The sequence below is a fragment of the Sorex araneus genome, chromosome 1 (genome assembly GCF_027595985.1).
Source record: "Sorex araneus isolate mSorAra2 chromosome 1, mSorAra2.pri, whole genome shotgun sequence".
NCBI classification, from domain to species: Eukaryota; Metazoa; Chordata; class Mammalia; order Eulipotyphla; family Soricidae; genus Sorex; species Sorex araneus.
Window position 1 is genome coordinate 9229096 of NC_073302.1, and position 26960 is coordinate 9256055.

The 26960-nt window shown below is 44.1% G+C and overlaps 2 protein-coding genes across 5 annotated transcripts; both read left to right on the plus strand.

Annotated features, from left to right (window-relative positions):
• The first annotated feature begins 72 nt into the window (after positions 1-72).
• On the plus strand, positions 73-17719 carry ZBTB26 (zinc finger and BTB domain containing 26). 2 transcript variants are annotated; one of them, XM_012933817.2, is made up of 2 exons: positions 73-192; positions 13432-17719. In XM_012933817.2, the coding sequence occupies exon 2, from the start codon at positions 13442-13444 to the stop codon at positions 14765-14767; it is 1326 nt and encodes a 441-aa protein (XP_012789271.1). In that variant the 5' UTR covers positions 73-192; positions 13432-13441; the 3' UTR covers positions 14768-17719. The 2 variants fall into 2 exon arrangements, with proteins under 2 accessions (XP_012789271.1, XP_004613397.1); XM_004613340.3 differs by having other exon boundaries at positions 97-196.
• On the plus strand, positions 138-25735 carry ZBTB6 (zinc finger and BTB domain containing 6). Of its 3 annotated transcripts, none has more exons than XM_055132762.1 (2): positions 138-196; positions 19819-25735. In XM_055132762.1, the coding sequence occupies exon 2, from the start codon at positions 19828-19830 to the stop codon at positions 21097-21099; it is 1272 nt and encodes a 423-aa protein (XP_054988737.1). In that variant the 5' UTR covers positions 138-196; positions 19819-19827; the 3' UTR covers positions 21100-25735. The 3 variants fall into 3 exon arrangements, with proteins under 3 accessions (XP_054988737.1, XP_054988752.1, XP_054988744.1); XM_055132777.1 differs by lacking the exon at positions 138-196 and adding an exon at positions 18563-18723; XM_055132769.1 differs by lacking the exon at positions 138-196 and adding an exon at positions 18684-18711.
• Positions 25736-26960: the final 1225 nt, after the last annotated feature.

Consider the following 26960-nt stretch of genomic DNA (forward strand, 5'->3'; position numbering starts at 1 on the left):
CCCTTGCCCTCCGAGCCTTCCGATTGGCCGAGACGGCCACGGGACCTGGAAGTGGTCTCTGTCCGGCGAGGGCTGCCCTTCCGGTTCCGTTGGGTCCCCCTTTGGCTCGGGTTCCGCGCCCCTCCCCCTTCCCGGAGCCCCGAGGGGCCGGAGCTCCTGGCGGTGCGGGATCCTGGAGGCGCCTTCCCCCGGGTCTGTAAGTGCGGAGGCGGCCGGCGCGCCGGGCAGGGGTGCGGGGGGCTCTGGAGAGCGAGACCCCCGGGGGGGGCCCGGCAGTGGCCGGGACCTGCCGCGGGATGGGGGGCCGAGGGGGCCGGCCTCGGCCCGGGGGGTGGGGAGGTGGGGGGTGGGGGGACGGGACTGGAGCGCGGCTCGGCCCAGCCCACGTCGTGCCCCGCCCCTTTCACTTCCCAGTGTCTGGACCGGGAAGCCTGCGGGATGCCCGAGGGACCCGCTCCCGTGCGCCCCCACGGGCCGGGTGGGGGGGGGGCCCGCACTTGGACCGGGAGCGAGTGGTCGAGCCCGAGCCCCCGCCAGGCCGCAGCTTCCAGTGCGCCCGCACCCTCGATGAACGCTGTCCGAGGTGGCCCCGTGGCCGGGCGCTCCCTGCGCGCTGGCCACCTTCGCTCAGCGCGAGCACTAGCCCAGATTGTCGGGACTTGTAAGATGCCCTTGCAGTTTGCAGGGTCCAGCCGGGGGGGGGGGGGCGGGGGGACCACGGATAAGCCCGTAACTGCTCCGGGGGATCTGCTTTTCCGTGAGAGGTGGCCGCGTGGGCTCTTACGGGGAAGTTGGCGGGAAAGGTTGGCGATGCACCTTTGCTTGGCAGCTTCTGTCTTGTCCCCTTGGCGGGAGGAGGAGAAGGGACCGAGGAGCTTTTCAGATCCCAGGCGCAGGTGCAGAGAGGAGTGCATGTAAATGTTTCGTGAAGAGGAGGGAACGGGAGCCTCCCCTCTCGCCTGGGAGGAGATCGGGAGCCAGGGTAGGAGGCTGAGATCCTGATGGTGAAAGTTGGAGGCGAAGGGAGATGACGAGTTTTGCACGGGAAATCGGTAGGGTCACATTTGCTCAGGGAGGACACTGGTGTTCGGGAGATCAGCATGCAGTAACGGACTTTCTTTAAAAGGATGCTGAGCTCTTTTGGGAAAAGCTGGGTGCTCTTTGGAATGGATAGTGGGATCTACCTAGTGAAGTCCTGGATGGAATGATGACAGTTATCGGAGAGAGGCCAAGCGTGCAGGAATGCATTAGGGAAGACTGCTGGCCCCGTTAGATGTGACTGGTGAACACATGTCCAAATCGATGCTAGGTTTTTGGCCTCTGGGATCTGAAGAGTGTTGATGCCCCGATCAGTAACAAAATTATAAGCTTAGTGGAAATTTAAGATCACTCTTTTGAATGTGTTGGGTAGGGCTAGTGAGATAACCATAGAATCTGTGCCGTGTAGTGCTGGAAACATAGGTTCACAACTCAGTTTAAACGTTGTGACTAGTGGTAAACGCAATGAAAGGTGGAGGCTAGGTGTATACCGTGAACTAGTCAAGGAGTATTGACAAAGAGGGGACTAGTTGGGGGGAATGGTTGCATTTTTGAAGCACTGAGAGGAATTCGAGCTTGTAGTTTTTGAAATAGTAGCAGAAAGAGAGTTGGGAAATTTGAAGAGAGCAGTGTTCCAGGAACCAAAAAGATCCAGAAGTCAAGAGAGGAGAACTTGACTGTGAACTCACTGGGACAATTAGGAGGTTATTTGGAAAATGCTTACTCTTTGTGACGAGATCATTAGTGACCTTTTAGCAGATCAATTTTAGTAGAGTGATGAGCTGATCCTGTATATGAAATAATGGAAACCTCAGCTGGTGTCAGATGACAAGGAGAAAAGACCATATTTAAAGAATTTCATAAACTTGGCAGGCTTCCTTTGTTGATGACTCTAATAAAAGCTCTAGAGAGTACATGCCAGGTACTGAGTTCTGAGTGCTTTGAGAAGTTAAAAGTTTCTAATTTAACTGCCTTTAAAGCCTAAGTTCTTATAATAACCCGTTGACAGATGGGAAAACAAAACAACAAAAGTTTTTGTTATGTCACTTGCCCAAGGTCATAGAGCTAGGAAGTGGCTGAGCAGGTTTTGATCCTAGGAAATTTGACTCTCCAGTCTCTTGGCTTTATCCACTACACTAAGCAAGCACTGAGCGTAGACTGCAAAGAAGTGGGGAAAATTTAAGCTTTTATGGATAGTGGGATATCCATAAAAAGGTAGTCTCAGTGATAAAAGTGGAGAGGCTTGGAAGAGATCCAGATTGAGAATAAGGTAAGTAATGGATTTATGTTCATGTTGCACATTTTTTCATTTCTTCCTCTCTTAGATTCCTTTCCGGTCTGTGCCATGTGGGGCCATTTTCTTTCACATTTGGTCAATTTGTGTTCAGCTTTTATTTATCCCTTTCTTTCTCTACTGGGTCTGCTGTTCATCTTTCAGGTCTGTGTCTGGTGGCTCTTCCTTCCCCTTGACATCACGGTTAAAGGTTTTAAGACCTGCAATATGATTCCTGCAATATTCCTTCACTTCTTGACTAACTGCCAATGACTCCTAATCAGTTAAACTAAATATATTGCCACCGAATTGACCATTTCTCTCTTGCCCTCCACCTTGGTCACTAAGTCTATCAATTACATGAAATATCTCAAGAATGCTGTTTTCTTCTCCATCCATATCATTGTTGTCTCTGTTCATAATTTTATCTGGGTCTATTGAAGTAGTTTGAGGTTTTCTTGCCTCCCTGTTCATTGTTCTCCAAACTATTCTCCATGCTCCATCAATTTTTCATTTACTGAGTTTTAAGCAGTGCAGAAGTTTAGGCATCACGCATTTCAAGTGATAGAATAATAGTCCAGGAAAGGTAATTTTTTAATAACTTGAATGAAGGTTAAGTTTGATTAAGATTGGGGCTGGAGTGATAGCACAACGGGTAGGGCATTTGCGTTGCACTCGGCCGACACAGGTTTGATTCCCAGCAATCCCATATGGTCCCCCAAGCACTGCCAGGAGTGATTCCTGAGTGCATGAGCCAGGAGTAACCCCTGAGCATCGCCAGGTGTAACCCAAAAAGCAAAAAAAAAAAAAAAAAAGAAAGAAAGAAAAAGAAAAAATTGTTTGATTAAGGTTGGCCATGACAATAGTGATTCAGAAATCTTTTCTAAAGTTAGGAGTACTGCACTGAGAAACCACATGGGATTTTTCTTTGGTGGGGGGCAGGAGTAGGGGGCTTGGGCCACACCCTGAGCTACTGCAGGACTACTCCTGGCCTGGACCTCAGGATGCTGGGAATCCAGGCACGCACTGGAATTCAAAGCACGTGCCTAGCACATTGAGCTATCTTTCTGACTCCCCAAATGGGCTTTTTGAGGTTGTAAACCTTGAAGGAAAAAACAAAACCCTTAAAAAATTAAAGACCGGGGCTGGGGCTATAGCACAGCGGGGAGGGCGTTTGCCTTGCACGTGGCCGACACAGGTTCGATTCCCAGCATTCCATATGGTCCCCCAAGCACCACCAGGAGTCATTCCTGAGTGCAGAGCCAGGAGTAACCCCTGAGCATCCCTGGGTGCGACCCAAAAAGAAAACAAACAAACAAAGAAACAATTAAAGACCAGGGCTGGAGCGATAGCACAGCAGGTAGGGTGTTTGCCTTGCACCCGGCCGACCCGGGTTCGATTCCCAGCATCCCATATACTTCCGAGCACCGCCAGGAGTAATTCCTGAGGGCATGAGCCAGGAGTAACCCCTGTGCATGGCCCGGTGTGACACAAAAAGTAAAAAAAAAATTAAAGACCAAGCTTTGAAGTATTTTCTCAATCTTTGCACAATTTAGTGAACTCCCAAAGAATGGACCAGGTAAAGAATAGTGGAAAACTGGACTGAAGGGGTAGTACAGGGGGTAGCCCTACCAGGGTTTGATCCCTGGCACCCCTCCAAGAATGATCCCTGGGCGCAGAGCCAGGAGTAAGCCCAGAGCACCACCAGGTAGTGCCTCCCCGCCTCCCCCTCCCCCCCAGTAAGAATGGTGGGAAACTGAGGAAGGCAATGAGGTAACTTTCCCACTTCTGTACTTTCGCTGTTCCTGGGGTCACCAGCCGGCTTGTGGTGACCCAGGGGTCCCCTTGGTGCATTCAGGGCCAATCACCATTGTGTCCAAACCTCCCCCCATGGCTGCAGACGAGCAAGGAATGGGGACCACCTGGCTGGTTGGTATCAGTGACCTTTTATTCGAGTCTAACAGCTTTAGTTACAGAGAAATTATGACGGGTTGGGGGTAGCAATTACACATAGGTGTGGTTGAATATTATTGTAAACAATGAATAGATTTAAAAGCCTTCCTTGAGGGAATCTTACTAGGAGATCTGCCTACGGGTGTATTGCTTTCTTTTTTCCTTAGCTAGTAATCCATTTGAACAGTCATCTTAAATTTGCTTCTTTGATAATATTTCTGGTCATTTTGTATGGCCCCAGCAAGAGATAAAAATATTAAGCTTAACGGGTGGGTCTTCCTGGGAGCATCTCACTATATGTCCCGACTGCAGTCCTCAGACCAGGTTAGTCTTTCCTAACCCCAAAAGGGTCCTTACTCATTTTCTTTTGGGTCATGTCAGTTTGTTACATGACCATGATTTTAACATATTATACTTCTTATTGCATTCAGCCTGACCTCTTTTGATGCCAGGGTAGCTGACTGCTTGCCCTGGGTCCATCCTTGTCCCTCGCCTGGACCCTGCTTTGGGGAGTGTTAGGAGGTAAGGGCAACTGAGGCTTAAGTCAAGTAAATATGATGGATGCCCAAGAGTAAATAATATTCGGAGTCAATTAATTTCCATGTTAAAAAAGCATAGCGTGGGGCTGGAGCAATAGCACAGCAGGTAGGGCGTTTGCCTTGTACTCGGCCGACCCTGGTTCGATTCCCAGCATCCCATATGGTCCCCTGAGCACTGCCAGGGGTGATTCCTGAGTGCAGAGCCAGGAGTAACCCCTGTACATTGCCAGGTGTGACCCAAAAAGCAAAAAAAAAAAAAAAAGCATAGCGTTAACTGTCTTCCTCTGTACAAAAAAAAAATGACATTGCTCTAAAAGAAACTGCAAAGGATATAAAGGGAAGAGAAAAGCACTATTTCACTTAAATACACAAAATCCAGAGCCCTCAGAGGAATTTGACTTTACAAGTTATAGGGTCTGATTTGGGGGTGTATGTGATTAACAGATAGGGGAAGAAGAGGAGAAGTTAAAGATAAAGACAGAGGATTGGGAGCGCCTGATGGAGTTGGGTGTGCCTCGGGAGCTCGGTAGTGGATGTCACTCAAAAAAAACCAAGCTCCCTGCTGGACGAGAAAGGACCGACCAATATCACTTCTTAAAATGTTCAGAGCTATAATCCAGCACTGTCCAATAGTTTTGAGAGAACGACCCAGTGATGGAGGCAATGACTCAGATGGCTAGCATGCGAATGCAGGAAGGATCTGCTTGAATTCCCGGTGCCACATGGCCCTCTAAGTGCTGGGTATAACCCTGGGGTTCCGTGAGCACTGTGGGGGGTCATCCTGGTAGCCCCAGCATTATGGAGGCTCTAGCACTCTCCTCTTCTGGCCCCGGCACCACCAGGCCTGCATAGCCAGGCTGAGTAGCGCCAGGAGGGATTCCCCAGCTCCACACACTGCTTGAGAGGTCCAGCTCCCTCCAAAAAAAAAAAAAAAGAATTTCTGGGTTGAGGAAATACATCTGTGTAGAGTACATGCACACCATATGTGGTGTCCACTACTCAGTCTCCACAGACACACCCTCCCAAAATGAGAACTAGATCGGTATTTACTTATGCAACATAAATATCAAAAATAAAGCTCTGTAGCACTGTCGGGCCCATTGTTCATCGATTTGCTGGAGTGGGCACTAGTAACGTTTCCATTGTGAGACTTGTTGTTACTGTTTTCGGAATATCGAATACATCACAGGTAGCTTGCCAGGTTCTGCTGTGTGGGTGGGATACTCCTGGTAGCTTGCCAGGCTCTCCGAGAGGGACAGAGGAATCGAACCCAGATCGGCCACGTGCAAGACAATCACCCTACCCTCTGTGCTATCGCTCCAGTCTAAATGAAAAATAATATTAATAATATGTATAACTATATTAGGGACCATTTAATTTTATGTTTTCTGTAAATATAAGATACTTTATGAAAATATGTATTTACATAAATTCAGTGCTTTATAAAAATGGAGGGAAGGTCACAAAGGATTCAGCTTAGAGAACATTATTGAGTACTGAGTGGAAGGCAGTTGGGTTGTACTTTGTCTACAGTGTAGAACACGTTTCAAGAAGGAATGATCTATTCCAGTTAGAAAATAAAGACAAGAAGCCCTAGAGATAGTACAGTGGCCACCCCAGGTTCGGTTTCCAGCACTGCATACGGTCCCCTGATCGTTGTCAGGAGTGACCCCTGCACACAGTAAGTAAGCCAGAAATACAGCCAGCAGTGGCCCAACCTTCCACCCCAAGAAAAAAAGTAGAGAAGAGAGTGGAATTTGAATAATGTACTGTTGTGAACATTAACCCAAAGAAAAAAATAATCCAAGTTGACAGAAAAACGGTAGTATAGTACAACCTCTTTGAAAATCAACACACTAGGGAGGGTGGGAAAGGGGGAGGGGGTATACCCGGGATATTGGTGGTGGGGAATGTGCACTGGTGGAGGGATGGGTGTTTGATCATTGTGAGATTGTAACCCAAACATGAAAGCTTGTAACTATCTCACGGTGATTCAATAAAATTAAAAAAGAAAATCAACATGCAGTGTTTGTGAGAAACAGAGAAAGGTGTTTTGGTAGTTATTCATGCTAAATTGAAAGATCAAAGGGATGTTTATGAGATAGATGAGAAAAACTCAGTTCATCATGTGAAATTAAAAAGGATTTTCATAGTCGTTTTTAGAAGCATTTGAGATACGTGACATGGATATTTTCTCCCTGCACCGCCATGAACGTAGTCCATCCCGGAATATTTACAGGCTCTCTATTGTTATTTCTATTGGAGTAAAAGATTTTCAAAACGTTGGGCATAGTGGTAAGGACATGTCTGGAAGAATAGTGTAAATATAAATAAAGTGGTTTGGCCCCTTCAAGACTGGCCGATAGAAACTTGGCCGTATTCAGATAGAATCGTCATCTACACAGGAGATGCTGAGAACTTGAAGCCTGGTCCTGGTCACAGAGCAGAGAGAAGAGGAGTTTCGGAATCATGACAAGGGATTATCAGTAGGATGTTGTGATCCAGACTGTGCTACCTTGTCAGTTCTTTACTTTCTTTCAATTCTTAGAGGCTCTGCTAATTATGAATAATTGCTTCTATACTTTGAAGTTACTATAGACATTTGAAAACCAAATGCATTCATAATGTTTTTAAATTTAAAAATTGCACTTTTTTCATTTATAAAGATAAACGCACAAATAACCTGAAGTTAAAATGGGTGAGAAAGGTTAAAAAAGCTAAATAAAGTGCAATCAGGAATATTATTTGGGGGCTGGAGCCATAGTACAGTAAGAAGCACTTACCTTGCACATGGCCGACCTGGGTCCACTCCTCATAATCCCGTATGGTCCTCTAAGCACTGCCAGGAGTAATTTGCTAAGGACAGAACCAGGAGTTAGTTACCCATGAGCATTGCTGGGTGTGCTGCCCGCCCCTCCCCCCAAAAAAAGAAAGAGTGTTATTAGGGACTGGAGGGATCTTACAGTGGGTAAGATGCATGCAGCTTTCCTGGGTCAGACCCCAGAACCCCACACTTGGTGCAGTGGTGGGGATTGAATCCCAAGTGTCTGGTATGGGAAAGTATGTGCTCAGCTGGTGAACTGTCCACCAGGCCAAGAATATTATTAATTCCGGGGCTGGAGAGAGATTACAGTGGGTAGGGTGCTTGCTTTGTGTACAGCTAACCTGGGTTTGATCCCCAATGACTCATACAGTCCCCCAAATTCACTGCGAGTAATTCCTGAGCACAGAGCCAAGAGCAAATTCGAGCCTTGCCGGGTATAGCCCCCAAACATAATTTTTTTAAAAAATTAAATATTTCGGGGCCGGAGCGATAGCACAGTGGGGAGGTCATTTGCCTTGCACGCGGCCGACCCGGGTTCGATCCCCGGCATCCCATATGGTCCCCCAAGCACTGCCAGGACTAATTCCTGAGTGCAAAGCCAGGAGTAACCCCTGAGCATTGCTGGGTGTGACTCAAAAAGCAAAAAAAAAAAAAAAAAAAAAAATTTCTTTAATTAAAAAAATTAAAAAGATTATTAATACCTAAATAGCTTTCTGTTAAAGCCGCTATACTTGACATAAATTTTAAGTTGTGCTTTTTAGCTTTAAATATAAATCTTTGACTGAAGCATGTACATGTATAAATTGGTAAGTATACAGCTGAATGGATTTGGAAAGGGAAATCCAAATGATAGTTATATAGTTAGTATTATGAGATAGAATTTTAGGTAGCCTAATTGTTCCCTCGTTGGGTTTTGGTATCTTGCAAATCAAGTACACATTTTCCAGCACTGGCATTTAAAACATTGTACCTCTTTAAGCAGAACAATTTCATTTATGTTCTCTAGGCTTGCAATTCCTCATATATAATGTGGGAATTATGGTAATAGCTACCTCGGAAAGATTTTAAAGATTAAGTGGGTCAGTTTAAGGAAAACACTTCAAGTATTCTTGATGTGACTCAGTTGTAACTGTCTGCTATGATTTATTTTTAGATAAAATCAGTCCAGTTTGTAAAAGTTCCTTACTCCTTCTATTTTGACCTCGGGTAGTGGTACTCAGGGCTGACTCCTGGCTCTGCAATCAGGGATCACTTGAGACTTGAATAAACGGTCACTGATTACCAACGAATCTGTGGCCTGTTCCTTCGCTCATCACATCACTGCTTATCTGTCGCTGTCCACCGGCCTGGGTAGGCAGTTCTTGGCTACCAAATGCACCCACCCTTGAGTCCACATGCAAGGCAAGCACCCTATCCTTTGTACCAGCGCTCCAACCTCTATTCTGGCATTTTGTTTTATCGTAGTTTAGTTTGGGGCCATCGCTGAGGGCTTACTTCTGACTCTGTACTCGGAGAATCACCGTTGGCAGTGCTTGGGGAACAATATGAGTTCTGGGAATCTACCCTGGGTCCGACTTGTGTGAAGCAGCTGGCCCACCTGATGTACTACCGGTCTGGCCCACCTTCTTTTGACGCTTTGAAAAGGCTTGAAATGAGTTCGATTTGGTTTTGTAGCGTCAGTGCTAGTTTGGACACCACACCTAGAAAGAACTAGGATCTCAGATCACTCGGAAGGGCTGATCCCCAGGGGATGGAGTGGTGTAGGATTGTGTTATGCATCAAACCCTCATTACAACATTGTAAACCACACGGCCTAAAATGAAAATTAAGTTTATCATGATAATGGAAGAACTGCTATTCTGTTATCATGACTAAGAGTGAACTGGGGAGGGCCAGAGATATCACACGGTGGACAGAACACACATTTGCATGCGGGAGAACCGGGGTGAATTTCCAGTACTCTGAGTCTGCCAGAAGCAATCCCCAGCAGTGAGCTCAGGGGGTAGCCCCTGGGCACTGCCAGGTGTGCCCCCCAACTCCCATCCCACCCTAAGAACAGACAAAGAGTTGGTTACTCTGCTGGGTTTTTGTTGTTCAGTAGGCCGCGTGACAAGTAAATGCTGTTACTTACCTTCAAATAGCTAGTAATCCACTGGAAAGAAAAACAGCAGGATACAGTGAAGGGATGAATTGTGTGACCTGTAAAACTATCACAGGAGAGATGACAGTGCGGGAAACGTTACATAGGAAACGTTTTTAAATAAAAGATGAACTTTGCTCGCATTCTCGGACTGCAGCTTGTAATTGAAGGCTGAAGGCAAGCGCTTTCCTGCGGTCTCGGCGGGGCAGCTCCTGTAAGTGTGCAGCGCCTGGTGGGCAGGATGCAACTGAAACCGGAATCCCGTGTCTCACCTTTGGGTCCCCGAGGAGCAGTTGTCCTTGAGGGTAGTTGGCTAACGCAGTGTTTCTCAGCTGAGGGCCACAGGGCCCCTAGTAGGCCCTGAGGATATTCCAAGGAGGCCACAGGTGAAAAATGTAGATGGGGTGCCGAGGCACAAGACTGAAAGGGCCAAGCAGTAGAACCCCGGGGGATGGGACAGAACTGGGCCCAAGAAGGAAACAAATTAGGAGGGGACCATGCTTGAACAAAGGTTGAAGAACGCTGGTTTAGGGGCTGGAGAGAGAGTACGATGGGTAGGGCGCTTGCCTTGGAAGCACGGACCTGGGTTTAATTCCCAGTGTCTCACCAGTCCCTCAAGCACTGCCAAGAAGTAATTCTTGAATGCAGAGCAAGGAGTAACAAACAACTGAGCACTGCTGGGTGTGGCCCATAAACCAACAACCAAATACCACCAACAGAAACACTGGTTTAAACCATTGTGAATATAATCAATTAACAACTAACACTCAGTCCTGAGTGTCCATAGTGAAATACTGATCTAATGGTAAATTTAGGACAGACTAAACAAACAGAAAAGTGTTCCATTTATTTAGTCAGTTGAAACAAGTGGCTCATTTATATCAGTGGATGTTCGACATTCCCTAAATGAATATATTCAAGTGACCTTAACTATTAAACTAATCGGTGATGAGGTCTGCTGCTTTCTGGACTGATCTATTACCTGTAGTTCCTAGATTGGTGATTTTTTTTTTTTTATGAGACCTTCTTTTCTCTGATTCTCCATTTGCTTCTCTCCAGGCCTTCATCTCTCCTCTCTCAGTGCAGTAGTTATCTTTGATTGTCCATTCCCTGTACTTTCAGAATGCCTTACATGGAGAAATTAATAATTTACACAAGTGTATTTTTTTCCATATACCTGTGCCATACCACTTCCCCCTCCGAAACTTCATCTTCTTTAGCGACAGTCTCACTCCACAGAACTCTTAAATTTAGAACCTTGACATACTGCTTTATTTCATTCTTCTTATCTAGTAAGTTTCCAGCTCCTCTGAAATATCTTTATTTTCCCTTGCTCCTCATTCCCATTTTCCTTCCTTTCTAGGCTTTCATGGCCCCAGATCTATACTGCCTCTGTAGCCCAGTTGGTCTTCCTAATAGTAATTCTTCCTTTTTAACACTGTCAAGTGAATCTTCTAGGTTCAGCTGACACAAACCTAGTACCTGTCTTGTATTTAGTACAATATTGGGTGATGGATACCCACTTTGGTCACAGTTGGGAGGGCTTGGCTATAAAGTAATATGGCTGCAGGGAGAATTTGAAGCAGAATGAATGTGTGTTTTACTCTAGAAGATGCAGATTCTGATTAAGTAGGATGGAGATCATGTTGCTTGCAGTTTTGTGAGGAAGGAACAAATATTTCATGAACTGCTACGAGTGTTCTGATAGAGGTAGTATGCTGTGGGTCCTGTCAAGATAACGGCTAGTCCAGGAAGGGGGTGTGGGGGGAGGTTAGGGAAGGGCTTCTCAGGAAAAATAAAGGAGTTGGTATGGTATTGACTGGGTAGTCATATTCTGAATTAGAAATCTCTGGTGTGCTTAGATTTCAAGTAAGTAGATGCTGTCTTGCACCAGGTACTGAGTTTAGTCGAATGCGAGTAAGATCTGGACTGAATCTTAAGGAGCTGGTGTTCTGTGAGCCTGTGATTATGAAGATTAGGCTTCATGATGCAGGTCAGGCCAGAAAGAATTGATTCCCTCACGTAATTCTCAGCTATGTAGTTGATGAGTGCAAACATCGCAAGGTGAAGTTGTTGATGAGATTGAGCTTCCACCCACCTCCATCCCCACCTCTACTGGTGCTAGGGATGGGAACTGAACTCATGGCTGGACAAGTATATACAGCTATTTAGACCTTCTTGATCTCCCACTAGACTGCCATAACTGATTCATTCATCCCCTACCCCCCTTTTTTTCAATGTGTGTGTGGGGGGCGGGGGTGCATACTTGGCAGTGCTCAGGGATTATTCCTGGCTCTGTGCTCAGGAGCCATATGCAGCACCAGGGATCAACCCTGGGTCTCCATGTAAGAGAAGCGCCCATCCTACCTGCTGTACTGTCTCTCGCGGCCCTTATACATCTCTCTTAAAAGACACATGGGCAAACAGGTTATCTTGTGTGTGGAATCAAAATAAAAAATTGCTACATAATATGCTGATCTTTTGGCATAGACATCTTTTTCTTTCTTTTTCTTTTTTGCTTTTTGGGTCACAGCCGGTGATGCTCAGGGGTTACTCCTGGCTCTGCATCCAGGAATTACCCCTGTCGGTGCTCAGGGGGCCATGCTGGGATTTGAACTCGGGTCAGCCGCATGCAAGGCAAATGCCCTACCTGCTGTATTATCACTCCAGCCCCGACATCTATTTTTGACTGAATGGGCTATGCTGATGTTTACCTTATTTATAAAAGACTTAATCAGCTTAGACTTAAATTAGTTTACATTCAGAAGACATTTGAAAGTGACAGAAGAATATTAGTCTGGGGTTTGGTATAATCAGATCTATAATTTCTTTGAAAGATAGTATGCAATGATGTAAAAGTTGGATTCCAGGGAACTGAAACTGGAAGTCAAGGAAATACTTACCAGTTCCATTTGCCTATATGAGTAATGATGGAAAACAGGGACACAGAAGAAAGAACAGAATCTGGTAGTATTAATTAGAGCCACCTTAACTCCTACTCAGATTCCTACCAAGTGGATCGTCTGTTTTTTCATTAATTTGCTTTTTACCTGGATTTTCTAAATATTTTATGTAATTTCTATACTCTTAAAAAGGTTTGTATTGTCCACAGTGCACAGAATAAAGATGTCTGCCTTTGATGTTGTCTAAAAGTCTCTTAAGATTAGCGACTTTCCATGTACTGCAGAAATTCTTGCATGAATAAATTTACATTAGTTAAGCACTAGGACTTAACCAGGAACCGGGCAAGCAAGGACACTGCAGTTCTGTAGGAAAGGAAAAAGGAGAAGGATAAAGGAAGGAAGAGAGTCTTTTGTTTGGAAGAAGTAGGAAATAGTTGCTGCGTTTCTATTTGTTGAGCTGTTTTTATTTGTTATTGACACCTTGTAGAAATTTTTCTTATTCCATGGGAACTTTTACAGGTCTTGTATAATATCTTTAAAAATTGAATGAATGCAAGTCCACTGCCTAGGTACCATTGACACAATGTAGGTAAGGAATAATTTTTAGCCATCTCTGAAAGCTATAATGTTAGCTTCCTCTTTCCAGGAATTTTATTCAGATACAAACATGCCAACACCAATTTGTTTTTGGAAGGAAAATCCAGGTTTCTTAATTGCTTATATTTTCTTAAATTCATCCTTTTTACATTTCTGTCCTTTAGGTCTGCCAAAATGTCTGAAAGATCAGATCTCCTTCACTTCAAGTTTGAAAATTATGGAGATTCAATGTTACAAAAAATGAACAAATTAAGAGAAGAGAATAAATTTTGTGATGTTACAGTTCTCATAGATGATATTGAGGTACAGGGGCATAAAATTGTGTTCGCTGCAGGTTCCCCCTTCTTAAGAGACCAGTTTTTACTGAATGATTCCCGAGAGGTGAAAATCTCCATATTACAGAGTTCCGAAGTGGGGAGACAATTGCTCTTATCCTGTTATAGTGGTGTGCTGGAATTCCCAGAGATGGAGCTGGTAAATTACTTGACTGCGGCGAGTTTTCTTCAGATGAGCCACATTGTAGAGCGGTGCACGCAGGCCTTGTGGAAGTTTATAAAGCCAAAACAGCCAATGGATAGTAAAGAGGGATGTGAACCACAGAGTGCTTCTCCCCAGTCAAAAGAACAGCAGGGAGATGCCAGAGACTCCCCAAAGCAGGACTCACCTTGTATTCATCCATCTGAAGACAGTATGGATATGGAGGACAGTGATATTCAGATTGTTAAGGTAGAATCTATTGGGGATGTGTCCGAGGTTAGAAGTAAAAAAGATCAGAACCAGTTTATTTCTTCTGAACCCACTGCTTTACACTCATCAGAGCCCCAGCACTCCCTGATAAATTCAACTGTGGAAAACAGAGTCAGTGAAATAGAACAAAACCATCTCCACAATTATGCCCTCTCTTACACAGGCAGTGATAACATCATCATGGCCTCAAAAGATGTCTTTGGGCCTAATATTCGAGGTGTAGACAAAGGCCTCCAGTGGCATCACCAGTGCCCAAAGTGTACCAGGGTGTTTCGTCACCTGGAGAACTACGCCAACCACTTAAAAATGCACAAACTCTTTATGTGTCTACTCTGCGGCAAGACTTTTACCCAGAAAGGCAACCTTCATCGACACATGCGTGTGCATGCCGGCATTAAACCTTTCCAGTGTAAGATCTGTGGCAAAACCTTTTCTCAGAAGTGTTCCTTACAGGATCATCTTAACCTTCACAGTGGAGATAAGCCCCATAAGTGTAACTATTGTGATATGGTTTTTGCACATAAGCCAGTTTTGAGGAAACACCTTAAGCAGCTGCATGGCAAAAACAGCTTTGATAATGCCAATGAAAGAAATGTGCAAGACCTCACAGTGGATTTTGATTCTTTTGCATGTACAACAGTTACAGACTCGAAAGGGTGTCAGCCACAGCCTGATGCGACACAGGTCCTGGATGCAGGTAAACTGGCCCAAGCTGTCCTGAACTTAAGGAATGATAGTACTTGTGTGAATTGAGTAGGGGCTTTACGCTCACGCTAGAACTGACTGAAATCGTGGCACTAGTTGGAATGATTAGGAGTGATTTTGCTAGTTTGACTTGTCCAAAGCCGCTGAGCAGGCGGTAGTGGTGAGTCAAAGCACTAATAGACCAGGCAACTTGCCACTAGGAGTGGTCTTGCCTTCTTTTGCCCTTTCCCGGTTTGTTTTGAATTATTTATCCTTGGATGTCAGTTTTCCTTTCCCAGCGAGTATTCCATTTGTCTACCTAACATTGACTTGATATGTGAGACTGGCACTATTTTAGGCTTTTCACCTGGCACATTCGAAAGTGGAGTTTGCAACAAGCTGATTAACCTGACCTATTTTTCCATTCATAGGTGTGATACTAAAAGAAGTGAATAATATTTTTTCCTTGGCAAAAACAAAAAAAAATGGCTAAGAGAAAAGGTGAAATTGCTGTTGGGATCGAATATGTGGTAGAACTTTTTGGTTGCCTACTGATAATTCAGCTGTCTTATTAATGATTGAATCTGCTTTCTGTCATTTGCACTGCTCTGGGAGATAAAGTATTTTGGGCTGTCCTGCACTCTTTTCAACAGTATTTAGGGCCCAACTTCATTTCACTGGCTGTGAAATGAGTGAATTACTTCTCACTGTGCAGTGGTGGTCTTTTTGGCAGCACGTGCAGGCAGATTGATGTTAAGGGTCAGCAAAAGGACTTGTTACCAAGAAAGAACAGACGTTCAGTGAGACAACACTAACCTAAGGTTTCCTAAAAAGAAGCCACATGCTTGCAATATGTGTGTAGGTTACTTGCTGCTGCCTTTGAAGTCAGGATTATTCTAAAGTACTCAAGTATTATGACGCTAAAGTATGGTGATTTCTCTAAAAGGAGGCTATTTGGAACCTCTGAACTTTCAGGATTTTGCCATGTGCTAGGTTAGGTGGGTCCTCAGAGTGTTCTCCAATGTTTGTAATAGTCTCTCGCTTCTTATTTCTTTGTGTACCTTCATTTCTGAAATGGATGAGAAAAAAATGGGTCACAAAAGAGCAGTTAGGCGTTTTTCTTTCTTATTCCTGTAAGTGCACAGTTCCGCCTTTGATAGTTTGCTCACTCAAAATTGATCTTCCAATATGGAAAAACAAAATGATTTTATTTCCTGGAAGCACATACTACAATTCAGAAATAAAATTCTGAGTCTTGTTTTTTTTTTTTTCTAACCCATGAGTTAGATTTAGGTGATGCAAGTGTTAGAATCTTTAGAGGATTGGAAGAGACCATCAGCTTGATCTCTTTCAAGTTGTTATATTAAAAGGCCAAAGAGTGGTGGCCTGGCCAGGTTGGCCAAAGTAGATAATGTGACTAAACAAGAGCTAGTATCTCCTCACTTACCCCTTGGCTTAAAATCCTTGAGTACAGAATAAAGATTAATACATTAGGCAAAAAATTCCAAGTTTGTATCTTTGTGAATCCCCGTTGGCTTTCAGAGACAGCCTGGATTTTGCAAACAAAATATCACAGAATTCATTTATGTTAGTTATTTGGGGTTAGACTGAGTATTCTTCCTAAGCCGGTGACTGATTTCCTGGTTGTTAGTCAGGGAGGGAGAGGACAAGAAAGAATAACGTGAGAAGGAGCGAACTGTGAAACTGATTTTTTTTTGCTGTAGTAAACAATAGTTTCCATCAGGATTTTGTTTCTATTTTTGAACGATGAGAGTGCATATACAAATAAACCAAAAATTAGGTTTCAACTTGGGGAGGCGGAGTAAATTTGTAAATTTGTTATTTGATGCACTTAAATGTGAATCTCCTTTCAGGTATAAAGTCTGCCTTTTGTTACCATGTGTAAACTGAGATTACCATAGAGTGATAAGACTGAATAGGTATCTTATGTGTAATCCACTTATTATGTGGTCTAAAGATGCTTCCTAGCATTTTAATTATCATGATCCAGCCAAAGAGTACCAACTCTATGCAACAGCGTGATGCTACCATGTTAACCAATGCTTATTTTCTGAGTGTCATTTCATCATAGGCAAGTATCAAGTTGAAATGCTTCATTTGCTTACATTCATGTCTTGTTTTTGTGACTGGCTTAAAGAGTCAAGGGAGACTGGTGTTCAAATCCGATTGGTCTCTTTGGTTGGACACTGTTTAATGGGTCCTGTCAGCCACTCAGTGGTCAGGCCCCTTCTGTGGTCAGGTACTATGTTAGATACTGAGGATATGAAGGTAAGGCTACCATGGCCCCTGCCCTCCTGAAGTTTACAGTCCCATGTGATCTTAGTGCGATATACTCTGTTAACTCTGATATTATATTTGAAGTCATGAAGAAAACTGCCTTGCTCGCTTGTATCAGAGTCAGCTTTTTGATGGTTTTGTACCAGTAAAATTTGTAGTGGTTACCTTTCGCAACTGCTGACCACCTAGTCTCCTCCGCTTCTTGGCTGGAGGAGGGTTCTGTTTCTGTGAGACATGTTCTGAATTTTAGTTGGACTTGACTCTTCTCCTTCTTGGTTTCTACATGTTTCTTAGACTATCGCAAAGTGCTCAAGTTGCTGGTAACAGGTTTATAGGGGAAGATGACTCAAATCTAGTTATGTTCCTGTAGAAAAGGAAGATATATTTTTTTAACTTTAGTTATTTGACATCTGTATTTGGATTCACAGGATAACTCTAAAGGAGAAAGCACTCTCTGCCATAGTTTTTTTTTTTTTAATTACTGTCACAGTTATTATTTCATTTAAAAGATACACTCCACACTGGTTTTGTTTTAGTTTATTAGAAGATCTATAAATGGAAGTGAATGGTGTCACTACTTCTGAAATATTGTCCTAAATAACCCAGATCATTTTATTTCAGCTTTTGAATAGCTGTTTTAAATCTGTTGTATGTTAGACATACTATGAACTACCTCTTCACTTATTATGGGGAAGTTTCCTTAATAAAAGTGTGATGATTTAACCCTTGGTGTCAGTGATTTATTTTTCTCTCCTACTTTCATTTAGTCACTGTAATTTGGACACAAGAAAGACTTCTTCAGAACAGTTGAATTAAGCATGCAGATTTTGGCTGCTGATGAAAATTTGCCTTAACCCTAAATTGTTCGATCATTTACTTCCAAGAGAACCCGATGACCTAGAGGTGGAACAACTGCTTTTAAGAATAGAGCCTTGATTCCAGGGCAATTCAATGTGCATGACTAAACAGTCTTTCATTTCAATAAAAGGGAAGCTGTGGGTCCAAAAAAAAAAAATGGGTCAGATTCACTTGGCAAATACTTAATGCCTACAAAATGCTAGATTTCTGGCACGCAGAGTTCCGCAGTCATTGTCCTAAATACTAGATGGCACCGAGCTTTCAACACGAGAAGGATGAGGGCAAACCCCGAGGCATCGCGCGCTGGGGCAGTGTCAGGGGTTCAGGGGCGAGGTGACCGGACAGCCTGGACAGCCGGGCTCTGAAGGGGAACGGGAGGGAGGCCAGAGCGCAGCCCGGTAAGCAGCTCCTGGAGACCCCCGGGACGGGAGAGAAGCACGCCAGAGGCGGGGCAGGCGCGGCAGGGGTGCGGCTGGCCCCGCGGGGAGGGCCGAGGCCACCCGGTAAGGACCTCGCGCAGTCTCCACGCCGGAGCCCAATTTCCATCCCCAACCGGGAGGTTCCGGCGAAACCACGAAAGGGCGCGGTTCGTGCGTCGAAAACGGGGGTCAGGGGAGAGGCAATGGGGCCAGGTCCGGGTACCCCATGGACACCGGGGGCGGGAAGGGGAAGGTACCGTGGCGGGGGCGAGAGAGAGAGGAACGCGAAGAAGAAAAAGACGCGTCCCCAGAAGTCCTTCCGGGTGTCCGGCCCGCTCTCGCGCCGCCTCCCGCGCCTGCACCGGAAGTGATTCCTCCGAAACAAGCCCTACTTCCGGTTGGGTCGCCGCCGCCGCCGCCGCCGCCAGCTGCGCTCGGGTGTGTGAGGCGGTGAGTGCGCGCGGCCGGGGCCGCCCGCGGGGGAGGGCGGGGGAGGCGAGGCGCGGGTCCGGCGGCCGCGGCGGGCCTCTGCGCGGAGTGTCCCGGGGGGCGTTCCGGCCCGTGGCGGCGTCCGGGGACCGTCCCTTGGCTGCCCCCGCCCGGCGGCGGCCCGGTGGTGGGCTCGGGACCCGAGTGGAACCCGGGGCCGCTGGCCGCTGCCCTGGGCGCGCGGACGCCAGGGGGAGTCGGGGGGGTCGGGAGGAGGCGGCGGCCCAGGATCCCGGTTCGATTGGGGCCTTAAGTGGAGGAAACTGGCCACCGCTTCGGCCGGGAGCGCGCGGGTCACGCGGGCCCAGTGTGTTCGGGCCGGACCGGGCCGCTGTCACAGTGCCCGCGTGGAAGGAGTAGCGTCCGGGGGGTCGGGGACGGATCCGAGAGAGCCCAGGAGCTAAGTAAGGTCTTACCGACAGGTCAAGGAGAGTCACGGAGGAGAAAGGAAAGGGGAATAAAACAGAAGTTAAAAGAAAAATTATAATTCTAGGGCACTTCGGTGTGTAGTTTAGATGATAGAAGAGGCAGTAGTATTAAGGCCCTTTGGAAGACGTTGCCGTGTCCCAGGTGAACAGAATTAGTACAGGCAGTAGTGACAGGTGTAGGAAATTTGGAGAGAGCAACTTGCGATATTGTTAAACCGAAGTTGGCAGTGGGCGTTCATTGTCATTGTCATCCCGTTGCTCATCGATTTGCTAGGACGGGCACCGGTAACGTTAAGTCTCCTTACCCGTAGGCACACACAGTTTATAGCCAACGGAACAAACTTTGAAACTGTTCGTTCTAATTCAGTGTAAAAAATTCTGTAGCCAAAAAAAAAAAAAGCAAAGAAAAAAACAGGCAAAATGTGCCACATCATCACGAACAAAAGCATTTTAATTTTTCTGGGTTTTAAGATGGGGGCATAGGATTTCACTGTCAGTGCCTAGATGGGAAATTTTTAGAACCCAGTCCAAGTGAGCGACTTGCTGTTTGTTTTTACTATCAACAGTTTAAGATAGCATTCCAAAGCTGTACATAAACATGCATGGTTTTTGTTTTGTCTTTGCTTAGATTGTGACCATGGCTGCTGAATCTGATGTTCTGCACTTCCGATTTGAACAGCAAGGCGATGTCGTCTTGCAGAAAATGAACCTCTTGAGACAGCAGAACTTATTCTGTGACGTGTCAATTTATATTAATGACACCGAGTTCCAGGGGCACAAGGTGATTTTAGCTGCTTGCTCGACTTTTATGAGAGATCAGTTCTTACTAACACAGTCAAAACATGTCAGAATCACCATCTTACAGAGTGCAGAAGTTGGCAGGAAATTGCTGCTCTCTTGCTATACAGGAGCACTTGAAGTTAAGAGGAAAGAGCTTTTGAAATATTTGACTGCTGCTAGTTACCTTCAGATGGTTCACATTGTGGAAAAGTGTACGGAAGCATTATCCAAGTATTTGGAAATTGATCTTTCTATGAAAAACAGCAATCAGCATTCTGACCTTTGTCAGTCCTCCGATCTAGATGTTAAGAAAGAAGACAGTTCGGATAAAGACTGTGAGATCATTGAAATCTCAGAAGATAGTCCCGAAAACATAGATTTCCACATTAAAGAGGAGGAAAGCAGTGCTTTGCAGTCTACAATCGAAAGCTTGACACCAGAGAGGAAGGAAATAAAGTCACCAGACTTGTCATCAATTGATATAGGCTTTAAAGACAATGAAATTTGTATCCTCCACGTGGAGTCCATCGGTACGCCTGGCGTAGAGAACGAGCCATTTTCACAACCTTGTACGTCTTCAAAAGCAAGCATGTATTTTTCAGAAACACAGCATTCATTGATCAATTCAACAGTTGAGAGCAGGGCGACAGAAGTTCCTGGGACATATGGCCAGGGATTATTTTGTGAAAATACTGAAGTAAGTCATGGCGCAGTGAACGAGATTCAGAATCTCGGTGATGCCTATTCACTGAGACATCAGTGCCCCAGGTGTCCTCGGGGATTTCTTCATGTTGAAAATTATCTGCGTCATCTTAAGATGCATAAACTATTCTTGTGTTTGCAGTGTGGGAAAACATTTACACAAAAGAAAAATCTCAACCGGCACATTCGTGGGCACATGGGTATACGGCCCTTTCAGTGTACAGTGTGCTTAAAGACATTTACGGCTAAAAGTACACTTCAGGACCACTTGAACATACACAGTGGAGATCGGCCATACAAATGCCACTGTTGTGACATGGATTTCAAGCACAAGTCTGCCCTCAAAAAACACCTAACCTCTGTCCATGGTAGAAGCAGTGGGGAGAAACTGCCAAGGCATGATCTCCAAACTCAAAACCTACTATAGTTAGAATCATACTTTGCCTTGTAAGCCTTATCCCTGTTAGACAAATCTTTCTGAAGAAATGCCGCATTTGTAATATTGCATTCCCTCCCCCTGAATTGTTGGGTCTTGTTATTGGTCTGCCTACATGTTATTCTTTCTGATCTTTATCAGTTCTAAAGTTGTGGAAACAATAGTGAAGCTGATGGGATTGGATTCTATCTGACTCATACATTATCTGTAAATCTCAGTGTTATACCTCGAATAGTGTTCCTGTCCTAAATCTTGATTCTGATGACAAGATCAAGGATTTTCATCTTCTGAAATTTTCCCCCAGCAATTTTTTTCTTTTTGCTTTGTGTGGCATGATTTTTTTTTTAAATATTGAATCACAGTGAGAAACAGTTATATAGCTGTACATGATGGGTTTCAGTCATTCAATGGTCCAGCTCCTATCCCTCCAGTGTACATTTTCTACCACTAATATGCCTAGTTTCCCTCCCAGAACCTCACCACCCCACCCCACCACCAGCCTGCCTCTATGGCAGGCATTTTTCTCTCTCTTCTTTTGTGCATTATAGTTTGCAATACAGATGATAAGAGGTCACAGTGTTTGTTCAGGGATTCAAATTTTTACTGGGAAGATACCGTTGGAGTAGCTTTTTTTAACTGGGTGACAACTTTCAGGTGTGGACATGACTCTGGAGGCTTCCAGAAGTACAGGGAGGTTGGGGGAGGTAGCCTATCCCAATTTGGAGAAAGCCTAATGATATCAGTCACAAAATCCGCATATCCAGATTTTCAGCAGGTTACTTTTTCGGTGAGGTGAAGTCTGTCTTGAGATCGTGGAGACGGCTGGGGACATGGTGGCAATTTTGGATTGCGGGAGCAGTGGCTGCTAGTGTTTCTGTTTGGGCGGGTACCGTGCTAACCCATCCCACTCTGATGTGCCCCTGATTATTTAGCTGTGTGCAGGTCTGAGAGATTTACAATGTATTTTTGATCTCTGTCGAGATTTATGAGTCTGGAGCAAGGCTGACAAATGAGCTTGTATGGTGGCGCCAAGGTGGTTTGTGGGCATGGCTCCCACATACCTGATTTTTGGTGGTTTACTTTCTCAGTAAACTTGGTCCCGATTGGAGTCCAGCTGGGGTAGCAGTGACTTTGTGGCATCAGGAAGCTCGAAGGCACCATCACACTGCTGGTGGGTCCAGATTCACCTGCTGGTGGCAATGTGCCCTCTGGGCTGCAGTGGTGATGGCAGCCCTGCTGGGACCAGGACCTGGGCCAGGGCAGCTACTGTGCAGCGTAGGCACTCCGGGCAGGCTGCCACCACCAGTTCAGTAGAACCTGACCAGAGGCACACTCCCCTGTTCTCATGTCCAGTCTCCAGGCAGTTGGCACTCAGGGAGATTTTCCTCCAAAATATACTGTGGCGGCAACGGCAGTGCAGGCTGAACCGGGGGACCAGTGGTGGCGGGGACACCTGAGCCAGCCCCCGATGTCACGGACCCAGGGCGCCCCCTCAACTCAGCTGTGCTCCATGGTGATACCAGAAAAGCACTCTTCTTTCACACCGAAATTCTCTGGCCGCGTCAGCCCGCTGCCCATGGCACTGAGAGCTGCTGTAACCACTTTTGGCGCTCAGGGCCACACTGCTATCTTCACGGGTCCCACTCTGGGCTGGCCCTCCACAGCAGGCGCCTGGTTCGTTTCGAAAGCACTCTTACTGAGCGAGAATTTTCAGGACATATTCATTCACGCGGAAATGTGACCCCAGTGGCCCGCTGTGCAGAGCACTGAGGTCTGCCTTCGCTCTGCCAACTTTGGCGCCTGCCACCACACCACTGCCATCTTCCGAATCCCCATGTTCTCATTCTGAGTCTAGATCATTGATCTGTGTAATAGGTGTAAAGTTCAACAATCTAACCTTAATAGGATAATGGAAAGAGAAAATTTTAAAATGCTTTTATACATGATTAGTCAATTTAAGAGCAAACGATTAGTAATTTTTTTGGTGAGCTGTAAGCAACTGCTATTAGATCATATACTTTTTGTTAAAAACTAAGGGAACATAATTTATGTTCATGTGGAAGTTTCCTCATAGATAGGCTAATGTTCCAAAAAACCATATTTCTATGAGTTAATATACACATATTAGATATAATTAATTGCACCCAAATTCCTTAATTTTATTTAATACAGCTGCTTGTGATCATTATATGGTCAGTAAAATTATACCATTGGCATAAAGTTCTGAGAAATGACTACTTTAGAAATTATGACTTTACCAAGTCTATCATACCATTCTTTTTCTTAAATTTTGTGTTTTGGATAACAGTAAGATTGAATCTGGTCTTGGTGCACAGTTCTATTAAAGTTAACATAGATTTTTTTTTCTTTTTTATTCACAGCAATCAATACAGGACATTCCGTCAGGCTAAAAACCCTATAGTAATATCTCTTTGTAGTCAGCTTCTAACTCTTAGACCCTGACAATAGTTCCTCATTACTTTAGTTTTGTCTTTTCTGGAATGTCATAAAAGGAATTTTATTGTATGGCCCCTTTTGAGATGCTTTATTCTCCTAGCATGATGCCCTTAGGATTCATCCATATTATGTCCATAAAGAGTTCATTTCCTTGCTTATTGTGCTTTGACAGTATGTATTAATTTTTTTGCTGTCTCAGACACAGTTTAAACTTGGGTGGTAGAGTGCTTATCTTGCATGTATGAGACTCTGGGTTTCATCCATGGCACTGGCCCGCAGAACTTCAGAAAACACAAATGTGGGTAATTCTTAGTGTTTTCTTAAAGTTTTTTTTTTTTTTTGAGTGGGGGTGCACACCTGGTGATATTCAGGGCTTACTCTGGGCTCTGCACCCAAGAATCACTCCTAGCAGTGCTCAGGGGACCATATGGGATGCTGGGGATCAAACCTGGGTCGACTACGTACAAGGCAAGTGCCTTACCCACTGTACTATCTCTCTGGCCCCTCTTAATAACTTTTTAAAATATAAGTGGAAAAAGTTTAATTTCCTCCCCGTTAACAAAAATCTTAGCCACTGTAGAGTTTTTTCCAGTATTTCTAGAAATGTGCCAAAAGTAAAACTATGACTACATGGCTTTTTTTATTAGTAGCATTGCAAATTGTGTTGTGAGTGATTGCTCTCTAATTTCTGTTTACATAGAAATGATATTATTTGGGTGTTTTTTTTTGGTGATAATGAAAGAAGATATCTTTCAGGACAAATTCTATTCTCTAAAACAGAAACTACTCTTAGTAACGAAGCTTGACTACAGATGCGTCTTACTTGCAAGATATTCTATTTCCCTGCTCTCAAATTTATGTAGACTGTTGTACTTAGTTTCCATTGACTGCCTTCCATATTTTCAAATGTAACATACCTTGTGCCATTTATGAGAATTTTTGTGGTGAAAATGTGTTATAAATATTAAATACAGCTTTGTGATAACTTTTGTGAAAAATATATTCTTCATAGAATTTGAACTGTGGGTGGGACTTTAGGGAAATCTAGCTCATACTTAATTTAAAAACATGACTTCTTAACCCCTGCTTGGTAGTGACATCAAGCAGATCACTTCTTAAATTTATATTTGAAATAAAATGGTGGGACCCCAGAGATAGCACAATGGGCAGAGCCCTTGCTTTTTTATAGAGGAGACCTGGGTTCATTACCCGGTACTATATGGTACCCGAGTACTACCAGGAGTGACCCCTGAGCACTACTGGAAATGTGGCCTAGAAGCCAAAAGTAAAGTTAATTTTGATGATTTTGTTATATTATCTCAGGGTCTAAAATTCTATAATGTATTTAAAACTTGCTGAGTTTCTAAAAACAAGGGGAGCAACAGAGGAAAGTTTTGTGTCTTTATAAATGTTGCTATTGCGTTACTCCACCTGACAATTTTTCTAAAGTATAAGTGTCTTCCTTTCACTAGAGGATATTAAACAGCTCAGCATTAAATTTTCTTTCCCCACTTTTCCTAGAATCGGTCATTTGTAGGCATGAAAGTATTTCTCATTCAGGAACAGTTTGTGATTGAAGTAATCTTTTTATTTTTTGCTCCTTAGGATGAAAGTTTGTAGGAAAGGGTGGAAATGGGGAGGGGTGTATATTAATAACCTTTTTTTTAGGAATTGGTATCTATTTGATGTTTTAAAAAATATATATGGTTAAACTGTTTAAGTTTTACGTGTGCCTTGTCATATTCTTGTGAAAATTTTTGTAAGCACTTTGAGATTTTGCTTGAGGGGGAGGGGTGTTTTGTGAAAGGGAAGATTGTTATTTATTATTATTTATTCCTCTTTAGTAACACAGAATGATCTGAAAACATTCCTAGGAGGGTGTCTGTTTGCATGATGTGTCTAAACAACTTCAGGAAAACAGAATCTTTTTTTAAATGCAAGTATGGCAAAGTGTTGAAATTATTCATTTAGAGTATTTTATTTGTATTTCTGATACGATGAGAAAAATACAGTATGTTTGAGTTTAGCCTCTTTATTTAATGCATTTATACGTAATGTATCTTGGAAAGTAGTTATTACTTTGGTGTAAGAGAAAATTGTTGCCTTTTTAATTTGGTTGTAAGTATCCTAATGTTTACGTAAGAAATAAACTGGAGATGAGAATGGAAAATTGTATTTTTGTTTTCACTTTTGGGGATCTTAAAAATACTGGCATTTTATGTTATCATTCGAGAGATGAATTTATTATTATCAATTTGTACCTTACAATTTATACCTATACTAGAAGTTAGATACACAGACCAAAATCTTAATTTTTCTTAAATCCTGTACTTGAAGGAAATAATGAAAAAAAGAATAGTCAAATTACTGTATGTCAGATGTTGGGGACAGTAAGGATTTAAGTATGTGTGAAGGCTATTTTTGATACATTTTAGGTAATCACATGCTACTATAGTGGAATGGGGAAATTTTACACAGGCATGTGTGTATGTGCACATGCATGCACAAACACACCCATCATCTAGTTGAGAAGATACTGAGATGATGGAATACTGGGAATCTGTTTCTTGTGCTGCAGAGGGTAAGGCAGCTTGCAGCAGACCTTAATGAGAGGCCTGTTCCCTCCCCCGACTGGAACTTGGATGGTCCTCCACTACACCAGGAGTGATCCTTGAGCCCAGAACTTGGAGTGAGACCTGCCTGAGTACTGCTGGGTATGGCCTTAGCCTCCCTAGCCTCCATTTATTTTCCCTTTCCCTTCGTTGTCCTGATGATTGGGCCTTGCCTGTGCTTGGTAGTGGAGTTCACATACCAGACCATGATATACAATCGGAAGTTGAACTCTAATTGTTGCTTGGGTATGTTTTGATTGTAGTACTGACTGGGGTCTCTGGTACTCATGCACATGTTCATTGGAGTTATACTTCCTGGCCATAGTGCTTGCACATCTTTATTTGTTTTTGTTTTTTGGGCCACACCCAGCTGTGCTCAGGGCTTACTCATGGCTCTGTGTTCAGGGATCACTCCTGTAGTGGTCAGGGAACTATATCGGGTGCCAGGAATTGAATCTGGGTCAGCCATGTGCAAGACAAGCACTGTACCCTCTGAGTCTCCCTAGCCCTGCTTGCACATCTTAAGTTGTTTGCAGACACTAGATATGGTGTTGGGAGGTTGCTAGCTCTGTTGTAACATAGGGGTTTACAGATCCAGTGGGTCTGGGCATGGTACCTGTGGGTGGCACTAGGGTTCAAACTCATGGTCTTATACTTGCAAGGCAAGTGTCTTATGCCAGAGTCATCCCAGCCCCAATGAATTTTGTTTAAAAACATTTGGTTCACTGGTATAAGACAGTAATAATCATATATATCATATATAAAGCTTATAATTTATAAACT

Bases quoted from the DNA above. Each gene is read 5' to 3' on its own strand.
- ZBTB26 (XM_012933817.2), top strand. From the start codon at position 13,442: ATGTCTGAAAGATCAGATCTCCTTCACTTCAAGTTTGAAAATTATGGA.
- ZBTB6 (XM_055132762.1), top strand. From the start codon at position 19,828: ATGGCTGCTGAATCTGATGTTCTGCACTTCCGATTTGAACAGCAAGGC.